General features: G+C 38.4%; 1 protein-coding gene across 1 annotated transcript; it reads left to right on the top strand.

Annotated features, from left to right (window-relative positions):
- The first annotated feature begins 316 nt into the window (after window positions 1–316).
- On the top strand, window positions 317–15,708 carry OTOP1 (otopetrin 1). The gene is made up of 6 exons (XM_005148560.1): window positions 317–602; window positions 6,705–6,841; window positions 9,799–9,857; window positions 12,496–12,626; window positions 14,214–15,154; window positions 15,538–15,708. The coding sequence occupies exons 1-6, from the start codon at window positions 317–319 to the stop codon at window positions 15,706–15,708; spliced, it is 1,725 nt and encodes a 574-aa protein (XP_005148617.1).
- Window positions 15,709–20,809: the final 5,101 nt, after the last annotated feature.

Genomic DNA, 20,809 nt, shown 5'->3' on the forward strand with positions numbered 1-20,809 from the left:
CTCCGCAGGGCAGTGGCACCTCCCGGATAACCTCCCTTACCCTCCTCTCTGCCCTAGCTGCTGGCTCAGCCTACACTAAGACCCCCGTGCTCCGCAAAACCTCGGCAGCATTTTCCCACGGCAGGCTGCCTTCTCCATGGGTAGCCCAGGCTCCCCCGCAGCCGGGACCCCCTCAGCCCACGCCCGGCGGCACGGTGAGGGCCGGCGGTCCCGCTCCGCCCCCAGCCGCCGGTGGGGGACGGGCCAGCCCCCAGCCTCGGAGCTCCCTGGGGGAAGCGGGGCCGCCTGCTTGCAGCACCTGGAGGGCGGCGGGGTGATGGAGAAAGCCGTCGGTTCCCACTCCCTGGGCGGCAGCTACCCACAGAAAAACGCCGAGATCCTCAGTAGCCAGTACGGCATCAACCTGTTCCTGGCCGGGCTGCTGCTCACATTCGCCTGGGCTGTGCACGCTGTGGGCATCAGCAAGAGCCACCTGCTCTCCTACCTCATCACGCTGATGCTCATCCAGCTCCTGTGGATGCTGTGGTACCTCTGCAGGAGCTGCACACAGAGGAGGCTGATCCGGGACAAGGACACACACGCTGGAGCCCGCTGGCTGAAGTGTAAGTACTGGCTGGTGGCACAAAGGGTGATACCGAGCTGGGGACATCCGTGCCATCACCTATGTCTGCTACCACTTTGTTACCCTCTCCATTACTACCAGCAGGCATCCTGGTATTCATGAATTTAACGCACATGCAGTGCACTCTAAAGTAAATATATACATAAGCTGAACATACTAGGAGATTGTATGGGAGAGTTGTTTGCTAAACATCCTTGCTTTCCAACCTACCATTTACAGTGCTGAAAGCTCTGGTGCCTTTTTTTCCTTACCAGGCTGGTGTGGCAACACTTGAAAAATAAAACGCAAGTAGTGGAGGAGGCAGTTTTATTGGTGTCATGCAATCCTTTTGGAATTATCACCTTTTCCAGACAATGTAATCCAACTTACTTTAGGCTACTTTATTCAGAAAAGTCCTCAAGTGCTCTCTATACTAATGTATATAGAGATTCCCATTTATATGTGCACAACAATGCCTTGGAAACACCTAGAGTTAGAAGAGGACAAAATTTCCTAGCCAGATCAGTTTGTAGATTAATGCATAAAACATCCAAACAAGGAATCTAAAGCTAGCATTAGCTTGTAGGGAAAGTGTACAAGTCCTCAAGGGTAGTGGTGGGATGCAATGGCCCTTCTGTGCAGAGTCTGGTGTGTACTAAGGTGAGGATATGTAGGTGTATTGAGAGAAGGTAGATGAGGAAACCTTACAGGGTAATAGTGACAGCAATGATGTGTTTCTTGATCCCAAGAAAAAGAAACAACCTACATCAGCACCATGTAGAGTAATAGCCAAGACCTGTTTTACCAATCTCTTTTCCAGTCTCAGCACTCTAAATGCTAGGTTGGAAAATAGGTATTTTAAGTGGAGTGGTGTAAGACATCTTTTCCACAAAATATTTCCTACCTACTAGCAATGAAACAAGTTAATTATCACAACAGCTAATGATGTATCTAAATGAAAATCCCAGAATTGTCTAAAACCTGGATATTTTGAGAAGTAAGATTGTGTTGTAGAAATGTCATTTGTTCTTGGTCTCAGTGCTTGTGTGTCTTTCATTTTTTTTGCAACTGTTAACAATTGTGTTGTATGAATTGCACAGGGAAAACCTTACTTTCTTTTCTTAATGTCTAGCATATAGCCATGGTCTGTAGACTCTCTCCTGAGATGTATGGAATTCATGTAACAGCTGCTAAATTGTTCTCCTTGATTATTCACTGTTTTCCAAAACAATAATTACTTCTCAGTCATTTTTCATTTATTGGCTCATGTGGCTTACAACCTCCTGAAATTCATTAATGTAAGGCTTAACTTGATCCTATTTTGGACCAAGCTATGCTTTTGTTATTTAGAGGGTGCCTTTCCTCTCCTACAACAGGACCCCTGCCCTTTTTCTTTTGGCATGGCATTCACAGCATTTCATTTGTCCTACAGGATATAAGGAGTCACAGAAACTTAGAAATAAGATACTGGATTGAACTACTAGGTTACCTTATCCATTTCTTTTCCCAGCACAGGATGGCTCTTTGTACTAGCTTCTCAAGTGGTGCGGCTTCCATGGCTTCTCTTGGATGTCTAGGCTGCAATTCAACAAATTCGCCCTTAGGGAGAGACCTACACTTTCCTATTCTTGGAAGTTTCTTGTAGTTACAAGAAGCCTGTACAACTCCTTTATCCTCTGTTGGTAAAAGAAAACTTATTTGAGCTAAGGAAAAACTCAGGTAGCAATTCCTCTGCCAAGATCTCCTTTACTTTCCTCTATATCAATGGTTTTGTCATAGAGATCTTTTATCTGAAAGACTAAAATTCCAAATTGGAGAAGGACAGGGAAAATTTTCTTCAAGTCTTTCCACAGAAAGCTTGCTGCATTTTTTGACTAGGTCTATCAGCTCCATTTGAAGTGTCTATCTCCTTGCTCTAGTTTTGAGGGCAAATGTGTTAAACAGATTAAAATGAGTGTATTTCCATGATTCAATTCAAACTGTGAATATAACTTTAGTAAAAGCAGTAGCAGTAGAGCGGTTTGCTATGACACATGTTGAAATAGCATGGTCCTTTCCAACCCTAACTATTCTATGATTCTATGATTTAACAAAAAAAGGAGTTAACAACATGCTTAACAACACTAGAAGGATGGATGGTCAATTTACAAGAATTGCCCACAGGAAGATTTCCTCGAGCCTTTTGTACCAACACATCAACTGCGTGAACCCTAGAGCACAGTTGCCTTCCTGCTTGTGTGGTAGTCAGGAGCCACTCTTACAGTCTGAGTGCGGGAAAAGTTTCAGTGTGAGTTTTGTCTTTAACAAGGTACAATTTTCCTGATCCTATAATCACAGGGAAGGTTAGGAAGTCCTTTCCTTGACTTACTCCCTTGAGTTCATCCCCTGTCAGGAAAACCTCTCTGATCATTATTTGGAAGTTCAGCCAAGTGAGCCAAAGAGGGCAAAATGAAAATCAATTGGCTTCACCAATGGCTTTACTTTTTCTCCAGCAGCACAGCATCTGTTTAACACATAAGCAGCAAGTCAACAATAAATTACAAAGCTTTTGGCAGACTTCAACTTGTATCTATTTACTGCTTGCATTGGATCATCCATTCTTTGAACAATATTTCAAGTTTAGAATGGCATTTTTGCAACTGTATCATTATGGCTTTTTTCTTTTTTGTCTTGACGGTTAATAGAATTAAGCAGCACTTAGCCATACTGAAAATCCTATTCTTTTATCTCCTCAAATATACAGGTTTCAATGAATATTCTGAAAAATAGCTCTTTTTTTTTAATAATACAGTGCTCAATAGCAATCATTTCATGTTTCTTTAACTTTCAAATAGAAATAGCAAACCAGTGGAATTAACTCCCTTATTTATAAATACTCGTATTTGTCCAGTATTTGATATTAGTATATAAACCTGAAGTTCCCATCAGACAAAGTTAACAAGGAAACCATTAGCATACCATATGTATGGTCATTATATGTTATGCTTTGATTTTTGACTAAGCAAATTAGTATGATTGAAGCTCCTTAAATATTCATGTTGGATACTTAGCATATGCTTACAGAGTGACCACCTGTGTGATTGCCAGAAACATCAAGATATCATTTGAATAAATGAAATAAACAAATATTAAAAGAAATGAGTCATATAAAGCCTTCTAATCCTTAGAGGACAATGGCAAAGCTATAGATTTTAATGGGAACTGACTGAACCCCACTAATCTCTGATGGATGTAAAGGAAACATGAAGAGAGATACTAAGACATAAATCAAAGTACTCAATGTGAAAGAAACTATGGGGCTGTTTTGTTGTTGTTTTTTGCTATTGCTGTTGGTGTGGTGGTTTCTTTCCCCCCTCTCCCACCCCCCAATGGTTTGCTGGAAAGGGGTGTAAAACTATTCAACTGAAATACTGATCTTGTGGAAAGGAAACAAGACAGAGTAGAACTACAATACAAGACATCCTTGTAAAGACAAGATGTGTGTACAGTGCACGAGACATCACTAATACGAGTTTGCTCTTTATTTTTATGAATTTAAACCCAAATGTGTACCTTGTCTTGCCTTCCCTCCTCCTGCTCCTTTTAGTTAACAAGTCCCATGTGATCCTATTCTGCTGAGCCTCTCTCAAGAGTAATGTAAGCAAGGATGCAGAAATTTTACATTATAAAACACGTTTTCCACCCATTTTGCTCTGACATTGCTACTTCAGTATAGCACTTCATCAGGGCTTGATCCCACACCATGAATTCATTGGGAAATTAACTTACTAGTGTCGTGACTAAGGAATTAAATTCCTTTCTAAAATACTCAGTAAAGACAACATATGCACAATTACCTGTAGAGTAATTGTGAAAGATTTTTATAATCTTTTTGCTTCAGATGACAGCATTTACCTTCTTATTGAAACAATTATAATACAAATTGAGTCCCTCTTACACACATCTTTCAGAGAAAAGTGAAACAGTGCAGCATCTGTAAAGAAAGATGCTAAACACACACACACACACACTGCTTTCCCAACTAGTTCCACTTTATTCACTCAAGCATGGTAATATATATCGTATAGATATGGGTCTGAGCCATAAAACCAAACAGCAACTACATCATTTCCAGTGACTATTTTCAGTCACTATAAATTCCATTCTATAAACAATCACTCCCCAGGCTGTTTCCCAGCCCGACCTTGCACCCAGACACTCCTTGGTTTACTCAAGACCAAGGTGCACTATCAGCAATTCTTCTTCTTTAATTATCTACATAGTGGGAACAGGACAGCTTGCAGTTCCCACAAAACAATCTGTTTCCTGCATACTTTCTACACAAACCATGGCTCATAGAATCAATCATAGAAAGATTTAAGTAGGAAGGGGCTTCTTAAGGTCATCTGGTTCAACATTTTGCCCAGAACAGGTCCAATAACCTCAGGTAAAGCTCTTTCAGAAGAACCAACTCTGATTTATTTTAGAATAATTAAAATTATTTAAATAAGAAAGTGAATGTATGATTTGATCTCAAGAGTAGCCTAGAATTTTGCATTTTATAATGCCGTTTGCTATATATACATAATGAAAATGGCACATCTATTTACATGTGGGCTCCGGTCCTGTTACATGTGTTAGACATAATACAAAATAAGCATATATAAACAATATGCATGGGCTTATACACATTCCTGAAGTACAGAGCAGGGGGTTTAGATTTTGAAATATGAGAACAAAGGTTTCTATCTCTTGGTAGAAATTACACTGTCAGTAATTTGACATTCTTTTTATTATAAAGGAATTGTAAAACAGAAACATAAAATCCTACTGGAATTCATAACCTTGTGGTTAAAATAAATGAAGTTTATTTTTGTTTAATTTTAAAGGTTGAATGAAATACTAACAAAAAATACATTATATTTTAACATTTATGCTTAATTTTTATCAATGCCACTTTAACAATAAATGTATTATTAACTAAATAAATTATTAAAGTGGTGTTATGTTTTATTAACACAACTCAGGTGGAACATGGTGCATATAAGGAAATTAAGTTATGGTCCTTTTTAAATGCTAAATATTCATTAAAATCAACACAAGTAATATTATTTATTCTATGCAGAATTACAAAGAAATACGAAGACAATGATGCTGATCTAGATCTTAGGATCTACTTAAGGTCTGTTGATAGATTTTTATATAGTCTTAATTTAAATTAGCCCAAGTTAAATCAAGCGAAAGCTTAAATAGGGGAAAAAAAAAAAGCAAAAAACAGATGAAGTCTCCGGAGTTTGATTCAGTAATTTTATTGCCAGTAGTGCTTGGCCATACAGGTACAAACCCAGTAATTTAGTAATATATGTTGTATTATCGTATAGCTTCCTAGAATAAGTTTGTCACATTTACATTCCTGAAAAGAAAAAGACAAAATAAACAAAGGGAAACATGTATTCTGAAAGTTCTTTAGGATACAAAATACATAGAGGAACTTATTAGGGTTTCTTTTGTGTATGTGTAGAAAAAATAGTGAAATGAAATCTTTGGTTCCTTTCTAGGAGAACAAACCCTACAGCTCATTGTAGTTCTGGTCTCTGACTTACAGCGTAACCTCCGGAACCATGGGGAAGGCATACCAAGTGATTGTGTTACTTCTTACTGTCGAGCTCTTGGGCCAGGAGACTGTAACATGATTGTTCAGCTCCCTGGAACTGTCTAGTTTGCAATGGGGCTGTATAGAGCATTAATTCATGTGCTGTATAGTTGCTTCAATGCGACCGTTACCTGAGAGGCTGACCTTGCAGGGAGCCAGGAGCCATCTGTGAGGTGCTGAGTGTCTCCAGGTCCTGGCCATTGCTGGGCTGGCTCCTCTACACTGACTATGCAAGTTGTGTACTGTGATGTACTTTTGTAACATATTGGGCAGAGGCTTTCACAAATTAGAGGGACTTTCTACATTGAGACAATTATCTGAATGAACATTGGTCTACTTGTATTTCCCTAAGCAAGAACACGGATATTGATTGACTTTTATTTCCCTAAACAGATTTTAGTATATTGTACAAGTTGTCTCTAGACACTGTAACTGTATATTAATGTTTTCTAATATCTTTTTCATTTGCAGGTGGGATTACACTATTTGCAGCGATTACTTTAGTTCTGGACTCTTTTAAAATTGGATATTATATTGATTTTTCAAACTGTTTATCACCAACTGAGGGCATTTTTCCTGTTACACATGCTGTGCACACCATCTTACAGGTAAAAGTTACTGGTTGCAGTTTTATATTATTTCTTACAAAAAATGTATTTCTTACCAAAAATGTATTTTATCTTCTTGTCATCAATGGATTTCACGCTTATTTCATTTCTAAGCATATCACAGGATACTTCTGAGGGCTAAATTCTTGTTCACGTATATCCTTTCTATGTGTAAATTCAGGCTTTAGAACCTGAAATTGCTCAGCTGTACCATTCACATGGGTTCAAAAAAGAAATAATAAAAAAAATGCTCTTTTGGAACTGAAGTTACATGGGTTTAATTCCAGTTCAAATAAATATTTAACTTTCAGAAATTTCAGGCTGAAATGACCAGCTTGGCTAAAGACAATTCACTTGTTTCTATAGGTAGGACTTGCCAGACAAGTTCAGTTCAATTTATCCTGATGCCCCTTTGTGGTTTAGGGGGGGGAGGCCTGATAGTTCAAAAGGAAAAAAAACCTTTCCTGGCTGGTTATAAAATACTTGCTCACCTTTCCTATAACAAACAAATGTGGATTTTCCTTCTAGAAGCATTCGGGTATGCTTATGTGTGGCTATACAGTAGCAAACATGACTCCTGTAAAATATTCTAGCTGCTTGTTTGTTGTAAGGTTTTAGGTCTATATTGTATACTTCATAGCTGATTGCTTATGACTTGAATTTCTTCGAGTCCCTGTCAGTAGATTTGTAGGAAAAAAAGAAAGAAAAAGCCACTCAACTAAGATACTTGCTTGTAGCCAGGTCATTTAATGCACTCTCCGCAATCAGTAAGTCAGTCAGAAAGAACAGAAAGTTTTTCTGAGCAGTTGTAGTTACACAGAAAAGAGCATTTGAACAACCTTAATTTTTCTGCTTTCTCTAAGAAAAAAAAAAGCATTGAAATTTAAGCAGTAACTATGATCTTTTGTATTTTTTTCTCTGAGGGTAAAATTCTGTTTCGGTTAAAATAATCTTAATTTCACATTCTTGTAATATCTGTTCTCTGTGTATTGCACTTTCTTTGCTTTAGCTATGAAAACAAACCAAAGAAATTAAGACTTTTTTTCCCTGCTGATCTGCATGCAGCATTCTTCATTGCATTCAGTGACCCTGGGCTCACAAGGTTTCCAGCTACTGTGAACTCGAGTGTAGAAGAAACAGTGTATTAACAATGCTGAACAAAGGGAACTAATTTAAATTGAATTCTAATTTAAATTTTACATCACCCAATGTTGTTGAATTTATCATCTGCTTAGCTTAAAACAATGAAAGCTCGAATGTTTGCCTGAGCAATCAAAGAAAAAGTCAAAAAGTGATTTAACAGCTACCTCTTACCTCAGACAGATCTAATCATGTCTTTGAAATGCAGGATGAAATAACAGCAAAGAACATCCCTAATTATGTGTCATCTAAACACTGAAAGATGTGTTTTCTACAGAATATGTTTGTGTTTTACACTAAATGAGGCATCCTGATACCTGCTGTTAAATTAAAAAATAATAAAGAGATAACAGTACTGAGTTAGCAAGTAAAGGAGAAAGAAGCACAAAACTGGGACTGTTTTACATACTGCACCTGTGCAAGCAATGAACATACCTGGCCTTCCAAGGCAGGCTGTGCTTTATGCTGTGTATTAAGCTCTTTCACATAATGCACAGCCTTTGTCCCTTTGGGCAGATGTCCCTTTGGGGCAATGACTACTCTGTGAACAAATATTGGATTTTATGCTATTTCTTTACCTTACTGACTTTTGTCTTCTTGACTCTAACAACTGAACAGGTCTTCAAAACTTTTGTTGTTTTTTAAGTTTTGAAGGATACTTCCACCTCTGCTGTTAGATTTTACTGCATCTATCCCAGAATAGGAAATTGAACACGGCATTAGATGAAAGTAAGGTGCTAATTTCAATTTGTTTAAGTTGAATTTTCCATTATATCTTCTAGTCTTTACATCTGGGGTTTTACAGTCCTCACACCTCCTTTTGATAAACACATCAGTAGGGGAGTGAATGAACATTTCAGTGCTGGGTGGCATAGGCACCCTACATTAATTGGCATATTTAGTGATAAAATGGACTTCCAGTTACTCTCACTACTGAAAAAGAACCCAAAGTTCTTCACACTTTCCAGACCATTTCTGGAAAACCAAACCAGACAGATTTCTAAGAGAAACCTTTTGGACCATTTCTCTCCCAGTAGCTCACCTACTGTCAAGCTCAGTATCGTAGGAGCTATTCTGAGTAAATAGGAGTCCCAACTGTGCCCTAACATCCCTGAATAATATTGATATCATTCTCCTTGCATTTATCAGCACTTGAGACTGGGTTTGTGTCAGCAACAATCTCTATCCTGAGGTCTCCATTATGTTCCCACAAAAAGACTGTCCCAGTTTTATGCTTCTTTCTCCTTTACTTGCTAACTCAGTACTGTTATCTCACTTTTTTATTCCCCAGATGAGTTTTCTGCACTATCCTTGAGTGCAGCTGCTGGGTTCTTAATGTGTTTGTCTCAGACTGATAGTACAAACTTTTCTCTTGCTTCTTGGGTGTCCACTGTTTTATTAATCGAGTCTGGCATCCTTTCACTTATCTCTCTCCCTCAATAAAAGTTTATATATTCAATAAATTATTCAAGCCTTGCCCTGCAGTAATCATATTGATGTCCACCTCTGGCAGCTTAATTTCCTTTGTCATTGAAGCAAAACCCTATCCAGATACAGAAACAAAATATGTTTTGGGAAGTCATACTGAGCCACTGACTTTGCATACAAGAAATCTCAGGCTCTTCATGCCAGAGAGGTTCTGAGTAAATGTCACAGGAAAATATGGGTTATTTCACATGCCAGGTGATGGAGCTACCTCAATTTAAGTCATCAGAGGATTTAAACATTAGCGTTTCTGTCTGCAGATGCACTTGCCTTTTTGAGTGTCACACATGCTCATTGGTGTAATGACATTTCTCTGTATTCATTTCATTTAGGTCTACTTTCTGTGGTGCCATGCAAAGGATATTATCCAGTCTTTCAAAACACTTGAAAGGTAAAGGGGATCCAGTCCGTACATGGAATGCTAATAGTTGTAGGTGTGCTTCAACACCTACAGTTTTACGGTATGAGGAACAGTAAAAGTTTACAGAGATTGATTCTCCTCTTGACTGTGTTAACTAGAAAGTAATAGAGCAGTTAAATAGAAAGCAAATCCATTTACCCTTATAATCTGTATTTATATCTTATAATATAAAATAGTCACAGAATAAATTTTTTTTCTCATGAGAGAGGGAAATGGGCAATGTATGATACCACAGTATCATTTGGATTTTTTTGAAGGAAGGAAGCATTATGTATATCTCTTGAGACAATGCTCTATATTATGTGCTCTGTATTTAGCTACTGAAAGGGAATCTGCATCAGCAACCTGCAGTCAGTAAAATATATCAGAAGTATTTTTATTGATTTTTATGGAAATCGCTATTTGGAACTAGAACAAAGAAACATAGAAAAGTTTGGGTTGGAAGGGACCTTTAAAAGTCACGTAGAGCAACCTCCTTGCAATAAGCAGGAAAATCTTCAACTAGAGCAGGTTGCTCAGAGTCCCATACAACCTGACCTTGAATATTATCAGGGGTGGGACATCTACCACTTCTCTGGGCAACATGTGCCAGTGTTTCATCACCCTCATTGTAAAAAAAATATTCCTTGTATCTAGTCCAAATCTCCCTTCTTTTAGTTTAAATCCATTGCCCCTTGTCCTGTTGCAGCATGGCCTGCTAAAAACTTTGTCCCTGTCTTTCTTCTAAGCCCACTTTAGATACTGGAAGGCTTCTATAAGATCTCCCTGGAGCCTTCTCCATGCTCAGCAAGCCCAACTCTGTCTGCCTTTCCTCCTAGCAGAGGTATTTGATTACTTTGGTTATTTTTGTGCACTTCCTGTGGACCCACTCCAACACATCCATGTCTTTCCTATGCTCAAAACCCCAGAGATAGACATGATGCTCCAGGTGAGGTTTCACCAGAGCAGAACAGAAGGTCGGAATCACCTCCCTTGACCTGCTGGCCATCCTTTTCTAGATGCAGCCCAGTACACAGTTGGCTTTCTGGGCTATGAGTGCACATTGTTGTCTTATGTTCAGCTTTTCATTCACCAGTATCCCCAAGTCCTCCTCCATAGGGCTGCTTTCAACCCCTTCATCCCTCAGCCTGTATTGATACTGGGGGTTGACCTGACCCAGTGCAGGACCTTGCACTTGGCCTTGTTGAACCTCATGAAGTTCACATGAGCCCGCTTCTCAAGCTCAGGTCCCTCTGGATGGGATCCCATCCCTCAAGCATGTCAAGCACACCAGTCAGCTGTGGTAGATGCAACTGTGCAAATGCACTGGGAAACACAACTTCCCTGGTGGTATCTTATGTACCCAAATCAGTAAGGGTTGTGCATGTTTCTGACACCAGAATTTGGTTCTTGCAGGGTAAGAAACAGCTTAATACAGCTTAAACCTGAAACAGCTGAATACACACATTTCTTATAGAACTGAGGACTAGTGCTGGAGGCAGCAGAGCCAGCTCTGATGTGTTTTTTGGTTTTGTGAGAAGGTGGATTAATGTAGTTTATCTGTACATAGAACATAAATAAGCAAACACAGTCACTAAACATACTTACCTCAAATTGTCCATGAGCTGACCAGTTTCTATAGGAAGTAAAATAAATTTACTTAGAAATATCATCTGTGGTGAAGGTTTTCCATTTGTTCTGCTCTCCTGGGTAAGTGTTCAAGCCCCATGCCAAAGAGGAGACTGATCACAGAAGGCTTCGTAATGTCAGCTGGTGAAATCAGCTTGGTTAATAAGTAGGTTTTAAAAATACCTAACTGCAAGTTTATCACTGAAAACAGTGCAGTAATAAGGAACTGTTCTTGGTGAAGAAACAGTATCAGCTTCAGGTGCAGGAGAACCATGCCTGGCAGAATGGTGGGTGATAGAATTGTGCCTAGGAAAGAGGTACGAAGACCTTCTACAAAAGTAGAGTGATGAGTGCTGGGCAACAGAGAACTATCGTGTGGATTTTGTTAGGAAGTTCAGAACCATTAACCAGTTCTTTCACCAATGCTATTTTGTTTCACAAAGCCTGAAATGGCTTGTCAGAGACCAAGAGTCTCCAAAATGCATGGAGACCTACCTCACTGTACCAATACTTTGGATGGAATAAAGCCCTCTGTCAGCTTTTACTCTCTCCAGGAGGCAAAAATGCATAGCCCAGAAGTTAGAGAAGGAGGTATCTGTGAAGAAAGACCAGCCACAGTGAGTATGAAGAAGCACTGCAGAAGGCTTTGAGATATGGCTTGCAAAATATTAACCCTGTTTAGACTGTTCAATCCCTGTCATTAACATGAGCTTGTCCAGCCCAAAGAGTAAAACCTATAACATAAGAGAGCATAGCAATTAATAACAGCATCCTATGAATGTTTTAATACATTAGGCCATTGTATTTCTGTAAATTTTGGAAGTCTAACATTGTGCTCCATTACAGAACATGTTTAGAAATCAGTTATGATTTCTTTTTCTTCTGCACTGACAAATAAATAGTGCCATGTAGCTTGTCTACAGAAAGTTAATCCATTTAATTTAACCTATATGGAGATATACTCTGTGCAGATTCCTCCAGTAATCACCTTATTTTGTAGGTTTGGAGTTATCCATTCTGTGTTCACAAATTTGCTCCTGTGGACAAATGGAGTGTTAACAGAGTCAAAACATCAACTGAATGAACATAAGGAAAGACTAATCACGCTTGGTTTTGGGAACATAACAATAGGTAAGTGAAAAGGTTGGTACATTTTGGTATCCCTGCTCTAACACACTCATGTACAAAATACTTTGTCACTGTAGGATGGAGCTGGGTCATTCATGACTATGTCAGCATAGTCATTCCTGGACAAATGGTAGTGTGCTGATAGTTCAGATCATAATGAAATGTTATATGATCAATATCATTATCATGTATGTGATCCATATGGAATGGTGTATATGCCAGGTTGGAAGGGACCTCTGGAGATAATCTAGTCCAACCCTTTGCCAGGGGAGTGTCACCCAGAACAGGTTACACAGGAACATGTCCAGGGGGGGCTTCTAATGTCTCCACAGAGGGAGACTCCACAACCCCTCTGGTCAGCCTGTTCCAGTGCTCTTCACCCTCAATGTAAAGCTCTTCCTCATGCTGAGGTGAAACTTCTTGTGTTTAAGTCTGTGGCCATAATCTTGGTGCATTAGGTGAGAGCAGGTAAATCAGAAGTTAGCGGCTCTTACTGATATTTCTACTAGTTAAATAGAAGCAGTTTCCTTATATTACATCTCATTATTCTGCTACCAGAATCATTATACAGTTATGAACTCTCAGAAATAGCATCTGAAAGAAGGGGGAGCAAAGTAGTGGTCTTCAAGACAAGTCTGGCATTAACATACCATCCACTGCAAAAGCAGGTTTTTGTCATCTCTTAACACTGTGTGCTTGAGACAAACCAATTCCAACTTTCTAATTTCCTCTTCTCTTCTAAAATTATAGAAAACAAATGAAAAACTTCCAGGTGCACATCTGAGATCAGTGCCTAAAAATATATTCTTCAGCATGTATGTTTACACATTTATAAATACATACATTGTGAAAATGCACATTAAAGACATATATTTTGCAAATATGAGCAATTGCTCATTGAGATGCCTTAGGGGTTCGCAATGTGAGTGACTGCACAGCAGAGAGATCAGGATTTCATAATTCCTCTAGTTTTTCTCAAAAGGAGAAGGCTGATTTTTAATTTTTTGGGTTTTTTTTAACCTTAAAACTATACTGGGGCATGGACTAAAAGTATCTGTGGCTTACTTGACCTCTTTTCTAGACAGAAACAACATTTTAATAAAGTGGGCTTGGTATTAGAAACCACACTACGTAAATAACTGATAAAAAATCAGAGTAGAACCAAGCCCTTTCCTTGTTGAGTTTGTCCTTGATCTGATCCGCAGATCTTTGGGCTTCTATAAAAGCCTTCTAAGCTGAAGGACTGAGAACTCAAAGCCCTTGGGGTCTGTTTTTTTGTGTCATAAAAAAGCTTTTTTACCAAGACCCTGCTGAAGTTTGGTGCACTTTGATGCAGCATTTGTTCATGATGTGATTATTGCTCAGGGCCTGAGCAGTGAAGTAGAAAACTACAGTGAACTTGCAAAGGCTTTGTTAGATTAATGAATTTAATGGCAAGACCTTTTCTTAGCTAGCTAACTTGGTCATCTAATGTGTTGTTTGACTGAAATCTTACCTTTTTATGTTTTGTTATTTTATTTATATTGTATCTATTCACTTCAAGTGATAAATCTTTATAATGGATGTAACTAATCTCTTCCTCTCCTTTAGTTTTAGATGATCATGCACCTCAATGCAATTGCACAACAACAACTCTCTGCTCTATATTTTCTCAAGGAATATATTACCTGTACCCCTTTAATATAGAGTATCACATCCTAGCATCCACAATGCTCTATGTCCTGTGGAAGAACATCGGCCGCAAAGTCGAGCACCACCAGCAACACAAAACTCTATTCAAATTCCATGGCATAACTGTTGGAATGATTTTTGGACTAATCATCTTAACTAGCACGATAGCCGTAGTTGTAGTGTATTTAATCCAAATTGGACGTTCGAAAATCAAAAGTGAGTTGGCACTTACTATGTTTTACTTGCATGCTATCTTTGTGCTGGCTCTCATGTGCACAGCTGGAATTGTCGCCCTTTTCATCTACAGACTGGAAGACAGATCACTGGATAATTCAAAAAACCCTGCTCGAAAACTTGATGCAGAGCTGCTGGTGGGCACAGCTGCGGGGTCCTGGCTCCTCTCCTGGGGCTCGATCCTCGCCATTATCTGTGCCCAAGCGCATCCAAAATACACTTGGTATAACCTGCCCTACTCCATCCTGGTTATTATTGAGAAATATATTCAGAACCTCTTCATCATTGAATCCATACATCGTGAGCAGGACAAGGTGAATGATGATATTAAAACTCTTCGAATAGTGACTATATCTAGGGGAAACACTTTATCGCTTACCCCCTCATACAAAGAGATTTACAATGACAGAGCCACTCGTGATGATGGAGAGGTACCCTGCTTGTTTAAAAGCAGCATCTGTGGGAGAGAAATTGGTGGTGGTGGAGCCAAGGAAGAAGCAAGTCAGGAAAATATTTCAGTCATGCATTCAGGCTCAGATTTCTCATTTTGCAGTAGAAACTCAGTTACTAACTACAAGAGAATTCTGAAGAACATTGCTGCATTTTTATTCCTCTGCAACCTTTCGGTAAGACATTTTGAACATCATTCACAAGTTAATAGCCAAAAGCTTCCCAACCTTTCAAGTCTGATAAGTATATTAAGATTATGAAGCTCTATAGTTCATAGCAAGTAAATTTTACTTCTTCTTCTGGAAGAATAAGTGACTTCGCCTTTGGGGAACTGTTTATTTAAACATGGAATCTGGGAGCCTAGGCTTGCTCTAGTTGTAGTACAAAAACTGTAGCAGCAGCAGAGGCTGAAACCTCTTCAGTGTACCCCCAAAGCAACAGGGAGGATTTTCTTAGGCATTTCTGAAACCAATTTGCAGTTCGATGGGGTCACAGTCATTATGGGCTATTGATTTGTATTGCTGGTGATTAATATTGGCCTCGCGTTCTTTCCTTGCAGCTGTGGATACCACCGGCTTTTGGGTGCCGCCCGGAATATGACAATGGACTAGAAGAAATAGTTTTTGGCTTTGAACCCTGGATAATTGTTGTGAACCTTGCAATGCCTTTCTCTATTTTCTATCGGATGCATTCAGCTGCCTCACTCTTTGAGGTCAATTGTAAGACATAGATCATATAGGGTCCCTTGGTGAACAATTGATTGAATAATTAATTAAATAAGTAGCAGCTGAATGAGTGGATGAATGAATGCGTAAACATAGCAACAGCTGCTCAACACATGGAAGATTCAATAATTCCTTTCAAAAGAAGGGACCGTAGCTAACAGCATGTAATTATTTTTTCCTTCCATATATTTTGTTATGTATGTGGTGTTATTGTATAGGTACACTTTTCAGAATCATATTAGTGTTAATATGGTTAACTCTATGTAGTAAAGTTAATTCAGTCTCATTAATCTTTGTTTTAATCATCTGGGATTTCTCCTCTATATGATTTGTATTGCTTTGTTTTCAATCACTGTGGCTTGTGAAAGGGCTTTAAAAAAAAGTCTGTATTATTTAGGAGGGAAAAGTCCCAGGAACAGCTAAACTGAGTGCTGCTCCTGGATCACAGAGATATTATGAAAACTAAAACTCTTAATTCCTCGCAGTGCTTTTATAGTAAAACCTGAAAAAATTTGCTGTTTAGATGGGATGTGGGAATTGGTTTAAACCTCCCGAATACTGATAAAAAAAAATCAATATATAGTTACTATTTTCTTAACTGTAAGCAAGAAATCTAGGTGAAGTAACACATATGGTTACGTATCATGCTGTATATAATTTCTTCTGATAAAATATATTTCTATTAATGCATCTCCCTTGTCTTGTGTTTACTATGCAACATAACTGAGAAATAAAGTTAATCCTTTCAATTCTTTATTCACACATTTTTAAATGCTTTAGGAGAGAACAAACAGTAGTCTTAAGGTTTATGTTTGGTTATATATGTTCCATTGCCGGAATGGTGTAATATGCCCTTTACAATTTTTTTATGAGTGGCTAATGGCTTTGTAGTTCAATGTCCTGGTTGGAAGATAATAATATATCTTCATACAGGGATGCTGTAAAACATAGCTAATGCCTCTAGAAATTTGGAGGGCCCTTGGCCAAGGGTTTTATAAGCGGGACTTGCAAGTGTGGTTTACAAGCTGTTAGAACATAACCTCAAATCCCTAGGATATTTAGTTGCCTGACTTCTCACAGGAAGCATTGAAAAGTTGGGTGCCTGAATAATTTTAGAATAGGTACTTGTGATACTGAAAGACTGGAACAACGATCAGAATACTGACAGGGAGAGGTAGATCAGTTCCTGGATAACCCTTGCTAACACATTGATGATCTAGTCCTAAGCCTGGTGGGTGAAAGGCTGCAAAATTTCTGCCCCCACCTAGCTCCTAAAAGGATGGTAAAACAGTTGTCACACCATCTGCCTGTCAGCAGTCATATGTCTGAATGGGAGAGGTCTGCTTCTGAGATAGGTTTCAGCAGCCTTGTCTGCGCTTAAGCAGCAAAACAAAAGCTTTGGCTTTGTACCACTAGATGGCAACCGCAGACCATTCGATAAATTACCTGATCGCCGCTAGGACTCGCTTCACATTGTAATTAATCTTCCTTTCTGATTGGTGGTACACACGGGAATTTTTGCTACCACCTTTACCTTTTGCAAAAGCCAGATCAAGTAAAGCAACTTTAATCTGAAGTCTCAGGTGAAGCCTGAATTAAATGAATCAACCTGAGCATGAGAACTCCTTAAGCAAAGCAATTTCAGTTCAATTTGAAGCAGTTTTTAAGAGTCACTACCTGATCACATTGCTGTAAACTCTGCCTTTCTCTAGGGCTGTTTTTCATGCTCATTTGTCACATCTCCATTGGTTCATATATTCATTCGAGACAGTAGTATTTTCTCTCTTTCCCCTTGAGCACAGTAGCTTGATCTCACCTATGTTCATGCAAACACCAGCTCTAGCCAATTCCCTTGGTTGCCTCTCAGCTTGATTCCACGTTAAATACAGTAAATAGAGCCACGCAGATAATTATATAAAGCTTTAATCTTCCTTCCAGATCAACTGTTGGACCAACACTCCAACTAATTCTGGTATCAGAAAAAGAAAAATCGTTTAATTAGGGCGGCTCATAAATTCCACTTCATCTTTTAAGTGCTGATGAAGATGGCTAGGGGAAGTCTGTATCTTCTTCCTCTGCTTCTGTGGGATGGGTCACATGTCATTCTTCAGTTAGAACTGGTGCTCTTTAGCTGATTCCCAACATTTGTGTTCAACCAAAGCAGAGCTACCTAATCCCTAGTAGCAAGAAAGGGCCTTATGCTCTATTACAAACAATAAGCACACATTTTGAAGTTTCAAAAATTAGTAACATGCTTATTTAGTTACATTTCATCTGCAGTTCCTTAGCCCTTTCTGTTTCTTAACATTCCTATGAAAATACTTTAATTTGTCCGCAATATTAAATTAATTTTGAATGCCGAAATGGAAGTTTATTCAGAAAAGTGAATTAAGGCAGAAGTCTGGTCTGTTTACTTAGAAGTAAACAGATGTTCTGAACATCCAAATTGTCAGATTCTATTTTGGCAGCTATTGCCAGCTGCATTGATGAAACCCTGCTGACTTAAATGGTGCTGTTTCAGGACCAGAGACTTGTCTAAACCATGACAGCCTGAGAAACTTCAGAGGTTTCTACAACAGGATTTCTCTAAAAAAAATATTGTTTAATCTGAATGCAGAATATTTTCTGGAATCGGGTCTTATTTTAACTCCTCTGGAAGCAACTGTGAGTATGAAGCTCTGAACATTTTAGAATCATAGATTTTCAGACCAGAACAGTAATCAGATTGCTGTAGCGTGAGCTCTAGCTTGCTGATCAATGCTAGACCTGACTGGCTCAAACAGCTGCTTTCAAACTTCTCAGTTTTGTTTTTCTCTAGCATATATCACAATACTAATTTATCACAGGTTTTAAAATATAAGAAATAACACGAAGATATACGCAATTTCTGCCTACCTATCTGCTCAAGCTTGTGACAGAAGGCAGGAGGGCTGGCTTACCCAGGAGAGAGCTGTTAACAGCTGCTCCTTGCTGTGTTCCTGAGGTACCTCTAGGGGACAGTTGGTCTACTTTGAGACCTTTAGGGAATGCCTTTGAGACCAATTTAATATTGTTTAGAAAGAGATTTTTTATTTTTAAGGTAATTTCTTTAGTCAATTCCAAAGTGCACTTGGAATGTAAAGAATCCTGAATTTTTGCTACATAATCTTAATCAGAAAGCTGTTCTCTGATGTTCATCATATCCTTTGGTTAGACTCTTCCACTCCCTCCCTTCAACCCTAGATAATTTCATTTATTCAATAATATATTCTTCGGTAGCTTTTAAATTCATGCATATGCAGGAATAAAGGCTGTTAAGGTGCAAAAAGATACCTACAGTCCTCAAGCATTTGCCTAAAGAGTCATATTTGCATAGTCATACATTTTTCCAATTTTTTTTTAGTGTCAGTGACACTAATTGTAAGGTGGAAGAAGGCCATGCTCAAGTTTTTCTAAAAGAAACAAATTCCTTTCACTGGCATTTCTTGGAATTTCCTGTTTTAATAATTTCAAAAAATTTCCAAGCATTTTCATAATTTTGGAAATATTCCTGTGTTGTTGTATGGCCCACTTGTGGTCCATAGACTTTGAGTGGACTATACTAGTGCAAAGAAGTAGATGGCTCCAGAGAACAGCAAAGAGGGCAATTATCCAGGTAATTTAAATACATGCTTCTTTCCATTGACTAGGGAATGTAAGGTCCTGGTGAGACTACTGCAGTAAAAAAGAAAAAAGCTGACTGTTTCTTCTATTGAGCAGCATCTCTCAAGATCTAAACTGCTCTTCCCTGTAGGAGCACACAGTATTATATCTTGCTTGTGTTATTCTGCCTTTTCCTGCAAGAGCTCTGAACGAATCAGGATTTGGTTAAAAAGCAAATAAAAGATATAGTATTTTAGTTAAGGTGAAGGCTTTGTTGCTTGATGGACTTGTTTCTAGCTGAAAATGAAGTGCAAATTTCAATCATAATGATGTGACAAGGGTAATTTACTTGTCACCTTGAAGATAATATTTTGTGTAGCCAACAAGAGTTTTAATGTAATTTGTGACTTAATAAGATTGAGAAATGCTTATAAATCACATCTGCAAGAATAAAGAGAAAAAGGCTTTTTAAAAGGTTTGTTCATTCTCTAAGGTGACATTTCTGGACTCTACTTGGCTCTGCTTTTACAAACGATGCTTCATTTTAACAGGTAATGCTATGTCTTTACTTGTATCAGAGTAGCCCTGTCATTGCCCTGTTGAAGTTGTAGTAAGGCAGGACAAAAGGCAGCCTGGCAAAATCAGTGAATGCTAATGGAATATTATTTATTCTCTATGTGACCTGACAGTATGCAAAACGCAAGTTGAATGGAGATTTGATGGTCTATGTGCAGTCATGTGCAAATACCCTTGAATGATTCATTTCTGCATCCTGCAAAGTGAGTTTCTGGACACCATTGACCACATCTTATATATGATATATTATGAAAACCAAGCATGCACTTATTAAATTTCACCTAGAACCTATGAAACAAAAAAGTTAATGATTTTAATACGAATACTCATTTTTAAAATTTTCTACCTGGCTCTGATTAGAGATGATATATGTATAGCTCATTGGATTCCTTGGGAGCTCTTGTCCCCAGGGATTTGGCCTCATTCTGTGCATACATGAATAAAATGAAATCTGTATTTAAACAGAATAGAAGCAGCTTCAATTGGTAATGGGAACCGTAAAAAACAGGGTTGGCTTTATTAGGTTTGAAGGATGAATTTGATCTTGAAGTTTCACTTTGATGTCAATAGTCAATCACTAAAGTTTGTTAGGGTTTTTTTTGGCTGAGATTTAAAGCAAAACTTGCAGTTCTGTAGTTCTGCTGCTATTTTTACCTAAAAGAGACCTGAATTTCAACCCTCTAAATATGTCCTTTGGTAAAATCTTTACCAACACATTTTTTAGTTCTCGTCAGAAAAAAATGGAGCACAATTCAGGCCTATGAACATGCTATGAAATAAAGATGAATGTAGTAGGTGGAAATTTGTGAAAGAACAGGGATGTCAGGAAAGCCAGTTGCCATCTTCCTCCTTCACTTGGAAAAACACAATTTATTATCTTCACACAAGATTTTGGATTTGTGCTGGAAA

This window comes from Melopsittacus undulatus, chromosome 7, assembly GCF_012275295.1.
Source record: "Melopsittacus undulatus isolate bMelUnd1 chromosome 7, bMelUnd1.mat.Z, whole genome shotgun sequence".
Taxonomy (NCBI): Eukaryota; Metazoa; Chordata; class Aves; order Psittaciformes; family Psittaculidae; genus Melopsittacus; species Melopsittacus undulatus.